At 41.5% G+C, this 12,849-nt stretch overlaps 1 protein-coding gene across 1 annotated transcript in view; it reads left to right on the top strand.

Moving 5' to 3' along the window:
• Positions 1-12,199, top strand: part of TMEM154 (transmembrane protein 154) — a 40,416-nt gene extending 28,217 nt beyond the window's left edge. The window contains exon 7 of the mRNA XM_024569294.4: positions 9,032-12,199. Coding sequence (XP_024425062.1) covers positions 9,032-9,047 — 16 coding nt within the window. The 3' untranslated portion in view covers positions 9,048-12,199. The remainder of the gene's footprint in view (positions 1-9,031) is intronic.
• The last annotated feature ends 650 nt before the right edge of the window (positions 12,200-12,849 follow it).

Below are 12,849 nucleotides of genomic sequence, written 5' to 3'. Positions count from 1 at the left end.
TATTCTGCCTCTTCCCCTAAACCTCACCTAAGAAGTCACCATTCTGCAAGTGTCTCCACATCAACCCCTCACAATCAAACCTCTGCTCTCAGGCAGGAGTCCGCGGCTCCTTGCAGATAGCAGATATTGTCACCTCACCAGGTATTTGCCTGTTAACATTTATTGCTGGTTCAGAAAAGATTCTATCTTACTTGAATGAGATACCAGATGTTTACAAGCAGATAAAAGGAAAAAGTTGCTAGGGGGAGTCTCACAAAGGATATTACGAAGGAATATTTTCCCTGCGTTTTTATCTAATCTAAAAATGAGCAGCTGTGTATGTCCAGAACAGGGCTCAGGTCACCTCCAAACCCAAGAGATACCTTCCTACTGCATCTCTGGTGGGCGCTGTCGGAGGATGTGAGTGTCAGTGGGTTCCGTCCACCTGTCTGTCTCTTGTTTTCTGAAATTATTGGCGACACTGTGGAAACGTGTCATTAGGGAATTGTATGATGGAGAACGTTTCTTAGAAATTATGTTTTTGAAATATTAACAGGTTGGTCATAGATATAAGCTCTAGCTCATTTCTGCCTATAAGGCAAAAAAAAAAAAAAGTGCCTTAATTTATTTGCAGAGCTGCTTCATGCTAAATTACTGTTTTTAAAGGGAATGCATACACTCCTCGGTGGGGCCACAGCGGCTTGGCTTCACTTTGCTCTTTCTCTGTGAAGCTGGCGCCAGGCTGCAGAACCAGAGCGACAGGCCCCAAGTCTGGCACCATGGATGCTTGCTGGTTACTTCAAAGGACGTTACACTGTTGCAAAACAAATTTAATTTTTATTCAGTAAAAACTAAGAGAAGTACAAAACACTTAGAACAAAGCCTGGCATAAAATAAATTCTCAGTAAGTGTTTGTTATTATTCTTAATACATTGAAATTGGGGTCCACAAACTCACTGTCTTTTGGGCCAAGGAGGCTGGGTCCATCTTCTAGGAATGATCTGGAGACTTTGGTTCCTCTCCACCACAAGCATAGGCCCATTCGTGTTTGTAATTTCCGAGTAGTCCTTGTCGTTGTATGGAGTTTTTCAAAGGGTATGCCTGTATTGTATAGTATAGTTTGGATTATTTTATAGTTGGGATGATTTTTCTGTTCTGGTGTGATTTCATTTGCATTTCTTTCCCCAACTACCGTCTTAATTACATTGACAGTTGGTGAAACGGTCACTGGGTTTGGCCACCACCCAGCCCTGAATGCACCGCCGTGTGCGAAGAACACTCAGCCTTCTCATATTAGGGTTCGTCGTCTCAGGCCTTTCTGAGTTTGAATATCTAATCGAGGACAGAAATAAGATTTGTTCTTTTCTCTAAAAGCGTGTGAACCCTGAGAGGTGCAGGTGGAGGGTGCATCGGTCATTGGGCTTAGCATCAGAACATTAGTTTAAGACCCGGCTTGACGGCCACTTGTTACTGACACAAAGACAAGTTACTTTACTCCCTGAGCTTCAGGTTCCTCATCTGAAACAATGGAGATAATACACCTGTTCATGCAGTTTCATGGGATCATAAGCGAGAAAAACACCACTTTGTAGGTCTTAAACCACCATGCAAATGGAACGAATTCTCTGATGCTCTGGCAACAGCTTTGCCTCTTTCCCAACTGGCTTTTTTTTTTTTTTTTTTTTTGAGACGATATTTCAGAGCAGTTTAGGTTCACAGCAAAATGGAGCGGAAAGTACAGAGATTTTCCCCCACTAGTGACATCCCCCACCAGAGTGGTCCATTTGTTACAATCAATCAACTCTCTTTGACACACCATTACCCCCAAAGTTCCCCTTTGGCTTTTATCCGTGTGAGTCACCTTCCTCTACCATGTAAGCAGTGTACAGGTGACGCTAATGCTCCAGAAAGTATGTAATAGTCCCCAAGGATCGAACTCAGTGTAAAACCCCCTTCCCCCTCCCCCTGCTAACTAAGACTTCTGGAACCTGTTTACAGGGCTCAGCCCTTCCTGATGCTGGGAAGTCACCCCGATATAGAGGCACTGTTATACAAAGTCTGCTGTGCTTTGGGGGAAAAAGCAGTCGGGCTGGTCACCACCCTATACCTTGTGCACCACTATGTGGAAAGAAGCTTCAACTCTTCCAGTTTCTCTTATTAGGGGCCATCATCTCAGGCCTTTCTGTCCTTCCCACGTATCCCATTGGCCAGCCTTATCCTCAGGGAAGGGACATTTTTTCCCTTGAGCTGTGAAATCTAAAATTTTGCCTAGGGTTTAATTAAGGGCCAGAGATGTACAAAGTACTGTGGAAACCGTATGTTATAGTTTTCATGTTTAAAAAAAAACAATTGGAAAAGACAAGGGAATTGTAGGGGAGAAGGGGTTCTATATTCTCATTTCTCACGTTAACACCTTTCTCTGTAAGTCATACCTGTTATGTGCCAGGCCTTGTCTAAGGTTCTGGGGACAGTGTCCATGGAATGGTGCCCAAGGGGTGGGGCTGGGCAGTGGGAGAGGTCTGTCTGCCTTAGACTTGAAGAGAATGGCATCACTAATATTGTTAAGCATTGCCAGCCTACGGTGATAACAAAAAAGACAGGCCTGCTGAGTTGGTTTAATTAGTGTTTAAGTTCTCTGTAAAGGATGCACTCCCACTCTGTCTCCCCTAACCCTCACAACACCTTCCCCAAATGTCACTAGAGAGTGATGAAAGCAAGACAGATAGAGTCCTTTTTGTCACGGTGGGGTGCGTATGGGCTAGCCTCCCTCTCCCTTCTTCCTGAGGCCTTTGTAGTTAGTTTCCTGAGGGCTTGGTGTTTTTGCCTCTGTAAGCATAGGGGAACAACCACGGAAGAAAAATTGCAAATGTTAGCCAAGTGCCCACCTTCTTTCCCTTTATGCCTGCTGGCCACAGTGATGGTTTTATATTGAGTAACAGCACTGGGAAAGATTAGGGGGAAATTAGATCAGGTTCCATCCAAGTGGATTTATAATTTGGTAGGTACAGTAATAACAACAACAAGACATTTCCACAGCATTTTCTATATGCCCAATGCCCTATTACCTAGAAATTTGTCAGAGAATGTAAGTAACAGTATACCTGTTCTGGTTTTGTAATAACTCTATTGTTTATTATATTGATTCATATCTGAGCTCAATGACATTATAAAAATGAACCACTTCCCTCACCCATGTGGCTCAGTGGGTTAGGTGTCATCCCGCAAAAGCAAAGGGTCGCTGGTTTGATTCTGGGTCATGGCACCTGATTGGGTTGCGGGTTCAGTCCCTGGTCAGGGCATGTGAGGGCGGCAGCTGGTCCATGCTTCTCTCCCACATCGATGTTCCTCTCCTCTCTTCCCCCTTCCCTTCCCCTCTCTCTAAGTATAAACAAAAGAAATCTTTTTAAAAAAATGAATCACTTCAATACTTTTCAGAAAATCCAGGTTCATTTAATATAGTATACTTTGAATTTATTCCTATTTCTTCCCTTCTCTTTGTCTCTTTTGTTTGTTTTCAGAGAAAGTACAATTGTTGGTGTAGTTTTTCAAAATTACATTTATTGAGCCCCTGCTATGTGTCTGACACTGTCTACATTATGCCAAGACAACCAGTTAGAAAAATGAAATAATTCATCTCACTGAACCTGGAACTCAACCGAGGTTAATTAATTAACTTCTCTAAGTTTATATAACGAATTTATGATAAAGGTTAATCTGGAGAAAATTTCTTTTAAAACTGCATTTTTCATTTTCTTTTTTTAATTAGTTCAAATAAGATAGATAGTCCATAAATTAAAGGAAATTTTTGAGGGGGAAAAAAGCAGCAGAAATCCAGCTACCATCAGGTGAATGCGTGAAAGTGTTTGGCGGGTGATGTCTTCATCATCATACCTCAGGGAAGTTCCCCTTATTACTTATTACTGACACAAAGACAAGTCACTTTACTCCCTGAGCTTCAGGTTCATTGACAAGACCTGAACCATCAATTGCAAGAAAACAGCTGATTTGTATTAACTGTTTTGTATTAACTGCCTCTCCACTCAACTAAATCTTTGTGGCCTCTCCACTCAGCTAAATTCCTGTGGCCACTTCCAATTATTTTCTTTGTGAGTTTCTTTCCTCTTCTCTAGTTTGTCAAAAGTCATTAATAAATCGAGAAGTATTGAATATTAAGTGTATTCAGTGTCAACTGGCTTCCCTCAAATCTAAGTGAAGTATTATGAGGGATACAAAGTAACAGTTTATAATGCTACAAGATGATAACCTCAAGTAACATTGTTAAAATGCAGGTGTATGGGGAAGGGGGGGAAGATGTACTAAATTTAATAAACCACAGCATTGCTTGAATAGTGGCCCAGATTATGTCTACACTATGGGAATGATCTATGTATCTTGGACTAATTCTAGGTCTGACTCTGATGTTAGCCAGATGCGTGACCTCTGTCATTTCACCTGGGCCAGGCCTCTTTCGGGAAGGAGGAGGGATGTCATACTGATGCAGAGAAAGGGAGCGTGATCTAACTGTTATGTGACTCTGCTGAACCGAAAATCACTCTCTCCAAAAACCCAGTTAGAGAGCATCCTATGTCAAGAAAGGTTGAGCATAGGTTCATTGCCATCTTTGGGGGAAGAACACTAACCGTGGTGAGAAGGAAGGATTGTTACAAGATAAACTGGTGGGGAGAACAGAGATGGCTTATCTGACCCTGACTGAGACCAAGGGGCTGTTACGACACAAGGTGTCAGAGTGGCATCCTCACTTAACAGGTAGCGTTCCAGTAAGTGCTTTCTTAAAAATAATAAGGTGGCTCTTTTTAATCAATTCATTTTTCCTGTTTGTAGCCCTGTCACTATGTAGGCTTTTGGGAAAGCTGTCCCATATTCTTAAAATACAACACTCCAGGAAAAATTACTCAGTAATGCTGCTCTCATAAGTAAGTTAACTAAGACCTTACAAATTAACATCAAGGCAAGCAGTAGAGCTTTGAAGCAAGATCACTTATTTATTTGTTGCAATTCTGTGGCAGTTGGCCAAGATATTTTTAATAGGGAACTCTAGAATTTGCCAGAGTTAAAAACATCTGGGCTTATTTGATTCTTTCACAGAGAAGATAAATAGCCGCAGAGACAGCAGGAAACACATCTCACTACATACAGGAGTGAGCAGGGCAGAGAGAACACCTCCGGGCTCAGAGAGCTGGCCAGATCTCGGGCTGCTGACTTAACAGCATCAGGCCATCGAGCCACCAGTGCAAGTTTGCATGTGAGTTGCAACACTAGGAGTCACATGATGCTTGTACCCACATTGGGGCTGTCCCCTGGGTGACACGGTCTTTCACGCTGCTCAGGGTCCACAGAGCTGTAGCAGGAAGCACTAGGTGTGAGCTCCTTTGCTCTGTGGTGCTTGAAGTACCTGAGCTGTGGTTGGCAGGTTGGCAGTGTCGCACACTAAGCCTTCGAATTGCTTGTAGAGTGTTTTAAACAGACCGCATTTAAGTACACTGTGCTCAGAAATTGAAAGTGTATTTCGGAGGGTGGTTTTTTTAAAAGCCTTTGGATATTTGAAGCAATGTTCGAGCCCCTGTTTAACAAATATTTGCTAGTAGAGAATCTTCAAAATAAAATCGTGTCTGTATGCCAGGCCTGGGGCACAGTGCTTTACCTCCATTTTCTCATTTATTCTTTACAACAGCCCAATGAAGTACATGGTATTATTATGCTTGTTTTGCAGATATGATGAGAACAGAAAACTGAGGCTAAGAAAGATTAATTAATCTTGGCCAAGTCACACAGCAAGGAAGTGGCTGAGCCCTGATTCAAGCTCTGGCCACCTGGCCCTATGTCCTGTCTACCAGACTAATGAAGCTACTGTCAGCAAATACTAGCATTAGTGAGACCATAAAAGCAACACAAGATGTGAAAGAGCCAGGCATAAACATAACCAAAACATGCATGGGGAATATAAAAAGGAATTGTTCAGATTTTAATTGAAGGACATAAAAGAGTTAAACAAATGGAGAGAGACATACTGTGTTCCTGAGTGAAAGATTCAACCATATAAAAATTATTATTTTCAATTCAACCTGTCTCTTAAATATCCCAATGAACATTCCATCTGGAAAAATCACTCTGCATAGATAGCCCAGACAATTCTAAAAGAAGAAAAGAAAACAGTTGTGAGACAGGAGACAGGGACCGGTTTTGCAGGGAATGTGCTCCAGTAACTAAAGCTACAACGTACTCCCAGAACCAAAGAAGAATCATTAATGGAATAGAATTGGATAATAAAAAATAGCCTCTGGTGTATCTAAACCTTTAATGTAGTATAAATGTAGCCTTCCATAGTCAGTGATTAGTCAATAAATGTCTTGGGACAACTAACATTTGAGGGGGATATTTAGAACTCTACCTACCATTTTAGGGTTAAATAGACCCCAGATAAATTTAAACATTAACAATAAAGAAAATTTCAGGAAAATATAGGTAAATATGATAACTTAAGGGTGGGGGCTGGTGTGAAAGCCTGACACACGGTTAGAAACCACATCAGAAAATGATTAACTGCATTAAAAACTCAAATTTTCTGTATTTCAAACACCACAGTCCATAAAATCAGGAGGAAATGACAAACTTGAGAAATCCATATGATGAACAAAAATATTATTATTAATACACAAACTAATAAAACATAACTGTCCCATTTTAAATATGCATAAACAATATTGATAAGCAATCCAGAAAACAAAGAAATTAAAATTACCAATAGAACTTTGAAAAATGTTTATTCTTCCTAGTAATAAAAAATAATTTAAAAAAGTAAAGGTAAATACTATAATAGTTTTACCTATGAGATTTACAAAAAGGTGAAAATAAGAATACCCAGTATTGGACAGGAGGAGGGGAAATGGATACTTCCCTAAAGTAAAGTGCTGGGGGGAGGTAAATTGAACAGAATTTCGAGGGAAGGGGGTAATTTGACAGCGGGCTAGTCAAGCTTCAACATTTCATACATTTTAACCCAGCAATTCCTCTTCTAGATATTTATGCAAAGGTTAATCATTGGAAGCATACAGCAATTTTATAATAAATTAAAACTAAAAATTGGAAATAGCCTAAATATTTAACAATAAAGATAATGGGTTTAAAAAAATGTTTTGGTCTCGTGAGACAATGAAGTTCTCTGTACCACTAAAAAGATATTTTATATTTACTGACAGGAAAGATGTCTATATGTGAATCAGAGCGAGTAACGCAGAGTATCGCACAATATGCATAATATGATCCCATTTTCTACAAAAAGAGTATGTCCTTGTTACAGAAAAAAAGTTTGGAAGAGTAAATAGCAAAATGTTAACTGTAGTGAGATTGTTAGTATTCTTTTTTTAGGTGATTTTTAAAAAGATTTATTTATTTTTAGAGAGAGGGGAGGACAGGGAGAGAGGGAGAGAAACATTGATGTGAGAGAGAAACATCAATTGGTTGCCTCTCCCATGCCCCCAACTGGGGGCCTGGCCCACAACACAGGCATGTGCCCTGACCAGGAATCGAACCTGCAACCTTTTGGTTTGCAGGCCAGCACTCAATCCACTGAGCCACACCAGCCAGGGCAAGATTGTTAGTGTTCTTGTTTTGCTTATTTGTGTTTTCTGTTTTTCAACAATGACTATGGATTGGTGTTATTTAATTAATTTTAAAAGTTACTTCTATTGTAACTGCTGGACACAGATCAGTGTAGCAGATGAAGGAAACACTGAGCCCGTTCCCACTCGGCTCTGTAATATGCTCTGTTCAGAGTGGCAGAACTTTCAAGGTAAAACCACAAAAGCAAAACATGCAATTCAGAGCCTTGTGCTCTGTAGAGAGGAACTCTGGATCTTTGAAATATTATCATGCTACCACCCCATTTCCAAGAAATGACACCTCCTTGCCCAGCTTAGGAGTTGCTCGGAGTGACTTAAGTGAAGGGGATTATTACACCTACCCTTCAGTAAAAAACGTGTCTTAGTTTTCAGTTCGGTTTCCATTTAAAATAAGTTTTGCTACAGAAGTCATCCTTTTGACAATGTCAGTCTTCCCGTCCCCACTGTTTGTCCCTCCTTATCACGGTGTCTTCCTCATCTCCATAACACAAACAGAGACACCCACACTTGCACACGCTGCTTCCCTCCCTTTCCACGGACCCGGTTGCCTCAGAGTTCTCTTTGGAAACACGAGCTGTTCCACTGGCAGGAGAGCACTGGCGGAGGAGTGAGAAGAACAGAGTCCATTGCGGACTAGACATACTTATGAGCTAAGGAGATGCCAGGCGGTGTTGATTGTTATCATTCAGGCCCTTCCTTGGAGACAGAGGTCCCTTCAGGTAGAGGTGTGCTGGGATTTGAGTGAAGGGGCACCAAACTAAAAAGAGATGCAGACGAGAGATAGAGTGGCCTGCCTTCCCAGCGACTTGGGTGGTGGCACAGTCCAGCTGGGAAAAAGTGGCAGAGCCAGGTTGTGGCAAAGCTAGCCAAGTTAGAAACAAAAGCACATGTTAGCCAGCCAGCACGGTCATGTCCAAATACCACGTCTATAATTTATGTCTACTCGCACCCCAGGGTGCCTGATGACTAGATTCTAAATGACGCCAAGAAGGCACCTCCAGATCCTGTGGGTATGAACTAAGCGGGCTTTTGAAAACATGCCAGGATCGCAAACTCTTCAGGGAAAACAACACATGGAAATTTTTTAAAAGGGGGGAAAAGGCAATTTGGCATTTATTCATAGAGAATGGGATGAGATTTAACTAAAGGGGGGATCCCGGACTCCATCTGGTTTGCTCCACGTCAGCACTAGGGGAGGGTATTAGGGCAACAGTTAGGGATTATTTCTTGGCCTTCGTGGATTTTTCTTCTCAAGGATCAAATGTAAAATCCAAACAGACCTTTGTTTTGGAAATTGTAAACTGGACACTGTTGGCTTCCTGACTGTTCATGTTCTCTTGATTCGCCTCTATAGTGGAGTGACCAGCTCTCAGTGGCTCCTTGGAAAGACACTCTTGTTCTGTTTTTTACAGTGACAATGAATCCTAACACTGAATGGGGCTGATGCTTTCCAAGAGAAGCAGCTCCGGAGGGAGCCTGCGGGGCCTGCCAACAGAGGATGAAGAGGATACAAATTTAATTAATTTCAAATCAACATAGACACAAGAATCTCCCGCTGTTTCTTCCAACGCCCACTCTTCCTAATGATGGCATCACCTGTACTCGGAAGAATGTGCTATTGAGAAGTCCGAGGAAAACGCCTGGCTGCCATCCATCGCGGAGGGTGGAGGAGCCCTGTGATGCCTTGGCCCTGGCCAAGCTCTCGCTGACGCACTCACTCAGCCGGGCCCTGCTCTCTGCTCTAGGCAGCGTCCTCATTACCTTTCTGCTTCATTCCTCAGGGCTCAAATCAGGAAGCTGTTTTATCTATGGTTTCCTTCTGGGTCACACTGTTACCTAATTAGCTTTAGATAATTTCCTCCGTTAGTCAAGTGCCTTGATAGGTCACCTGCATGTGGCAGGACCTTTTCTCAAGGTGAGTCGAACAATGCAAGTGTTTTACTGTATACACCAGGCCAGAGGTTGACAGCCTCCTTTCTGCCAGCCAAGAAGACACAGGGAGAGCCCACAGGCCTGAGATGTTTTTGCTGACTTGTAGACCCACTTTGGCCAGATCCAGTCACTCTTGGGACCTTCTCAGAGGAAGAGGAATCTCCAATGAATGAACAAACAGTTCTTTCTCAGCTAAAATCAGCCACTTGTTCACATTTCCCCCAAGCTCATTTTTGTTGTCACCGCAGCTCCCTGGCAGGTATGGGGGTAGGGAGTGTGCGTAGGTGGGGGTCATCTGTCACCCTTGTATGTCTCTGAGATCTTTAAGGTCACGTGAAACAAAGAAAGGGGGAATAGGAAACACCTGCACCTGTGGCAGATGTCACTCACCACCTCAGTGGTCTTTCTTGCAAAGTTGGAACGAGCCTCATGTCCCCCTGAACTCGGCTCTCCAGGTCGCCCTCAGCCCATCAGTGATTTCTACATGTTCTGTGCTGACGTCCTTGCGCTAGAGGCAGTGGCGCAACATGCAGAAGGGCCTGTTTCTCTCTCCCACTCACACAAAATCGATCTCCACGTGATCCTTGATTTTCAAATTCTGACCTTTAGAGCAATCTAGCAAATAGGAGCTCCTCAGGTCTTCTATGACACCTGATACAGTATTCCAGGAAAGAAACAAAGAATAAAAAGCTTTATTTATTTTACTCCTCACATATAAACTGAAGGAAGAGGAGGTTTACCAAACATTTGCTGCTGAATTTTGGGTCTTGTGTTTGAAAGGCTGTCTTTAATGCATAACAGAAACTGGCCCCTCCTCCCTTTCTGAATCCAGTTAACTAGTACTTGCCTTCTGAACTAAGCTCCTACTTTTGAATGCAGGGCCCCAAATCAGGGAGGTCGTTCCACACAGTGAAGAGCAGAACTGTGGTTGTTTGACCACTGTTGTTATGCTGTCCTACACTGCACAGAGCTTTGGCAAAAGACGCCTTCATGATATCTAACTTCAACAGCTATCTCGGTCATATTCTCTTTGCGACATCCTAATATGCCATTTTTGTTTCCAGTGCTGTTGTACATATTCATATTCAACTTGTGGTCCACGATGACTCTCAGATCTTTATGCCAAAATTGCCCCTTTCTGAGTCACCAGTCTGCCTATGTGGTTACTTCAAGCATGTTCCTCATCAACATTTGGCTCTCAGAAGAGTCTCGGTTCTTTCTCTCTCTGGGTAGCTAAGATTCTAGCTGAGCATTTTGATCTGTAAACTGCACCCAACCCGATCAGATAATGAACTTGAGAAGTTCTGAGAAGTTTAAGAGTCTTGGAATCTCATTTGATGAAGCAATATTTTATATGATAAAATTGTTCTTACTCCGTGTTTAAAATAACTTCAAATTCCAGACGAAGCCAAACTTCAGCAACAAGTCAGTGGGTTTATAATGGAAAACACACTAACTTCTATAATTGTACACTGTACAAGGCTCTTCTCTAAAGTTATAGGTAATACCGGCAAGACATGTGAAGTTGGTATGGGTCAGAACAGCCAAGGGCCACTTCTAGCGCGCTGTGGGTTTTTATTACTATTCCAATCGGTTGGCATCACAGATACACGATAACTAAAAAGTTTTTAAAAACCCAAACTTAATTTTATGTTTCAGATTGTTAGTAAAAAAAAAAAATCTCTTTAATTTACCCAAATTAGGTAGCCAATCAGAGCAGAATCCAACTTTAGAATACTTTAAAAAATATATTTTGTTGCATTTTTGTACGCTTTAAGCACACCGGGTTAACAACATTGCCTAGTTGAACTCTTCAGGAAACTTGTTTTACTAAGTATGTGAAAATAGCTGTCCTAACTCAGTGACACGACTTCTCTCCCTGGGAAGGCCACCGTCACCCTAACGCGAGCACCCAGCATGGGCCGGCCTTGACGCCCATGGGGCGGCAAGTGCTACAAAGGTACGCCCTTGTAGCTCTAGCAACGCAAGTAGGTCCTTCAAAACATATTTTTTCCATTTTTTCATTTTGGATGTGTAAACAATCCATTTCACCAGCTCTGAGAGAAGGCCCTATATTGAGTAAACATAAAACGTGGATGCTAATTTCAACCTCTGTACCAATTCTGAATATGGTGAAGTGATAAGACATGGTTTCATACTGGGAAGACACTGCTAAAATTCTCACTGTGGGTAAAAGATTGAAGTTTAAAATTTAAAAAATTTTCACATGATACTTTTTCACACTCAGAAGACACTCAGGATAAATTCTGGGGTTTCCATTTAATATCTCCAATAGACAGTCCAGAGTAGCTTCACTCATAGATTATTATTTTTTATCTTACAGTAAGCAGAAGAGTCACTGTATATTAGTTGGAGTGGAATTAGTCAATTGGTTATTAATTTCAGGACCCAAACAACCAATAATAATAATAATTATTATTATCTCTTTGACCTTGCCTTGATACTGCCTTGTCTAGCACCAAAACTTTACTTTCCTCCTAGTCCTTTTGGGGGTGGTTATTTGTAGATAACTGGTGGGGTTTTTAGTTTTGTTTTTTTCCCTATTACCTTTTATGCATAATATGTTATGTTCGTGAGAGAGAAATCCATACAATTATATAAAATAAAACTTTTTTTTACCAACTCTATAGATTTCAGCTCTTTCTGAAATGATCATTTAAGAAGTTAAATTCCTAAACCAAAGTGCTTGCATTGACATGGATACTCTAATTTCAGTTCTGTACAAGATTAGAAATATGATGTTGAACTATTTAAGACAACCAAAGGTGGATGTGTTCTTCTTGCAACTGAACTTCAGGTACAGAGGGCTCTGGTAATCGTAACTGCTGAGTTCAGATCACATTGTCATCATTGGCCTTTGGCACTTCATAAATAAGGATTTGGACATTTTACAAAAAGCATATTCTTCTCACTTCTTTGCTCAGCATCGATGGGCTAAACGAATGGGATGCAGATACTACAGACAGTGAGCAACATGTGAAGACCAATGAGTGTGATCACTGTATTGCTCTGACTTAGGTGAAGCCCCTGACATTGTAAGTAACATCAGGAACATGTGAAAAGTCTGCAAGTGTAACAAATGCCAACTTTCAGAAAGAGTAGAGATTGCAGTTAATCAACAAGTTAAAAAATAATCTGGCAGATCAGTAATAAGTTAGTATGTGTGCATCTTGCTTTTAAAGTTAAGTGAGAATAGCCCTGGCTGGTGTGGCTCAGTGGATTGAGTGCCGGCCTGTGAACTGAAAGTTCGCCAGTTCGATCCCCAGTCAGGGTATGT

This window comes from Desmodus rotundus, chromosome 9 (assembly GCF_022682495.2).
Source record: "Desmodus rotundus isolate HL8 chromosome 9, HLdesRot8A.1, whole genome shotgun sequence".
NCBI classification, from domain to species: domain Eukaryota; kingdom Metazoa; phylum Chordata; class Mammalia; order Chiroptera; family Phyllostomidae; genus Desmodus; species Desmodus rotundus.
This window is presented reverse-complemented; position numbering and strand designations above follow the sequence as displayed.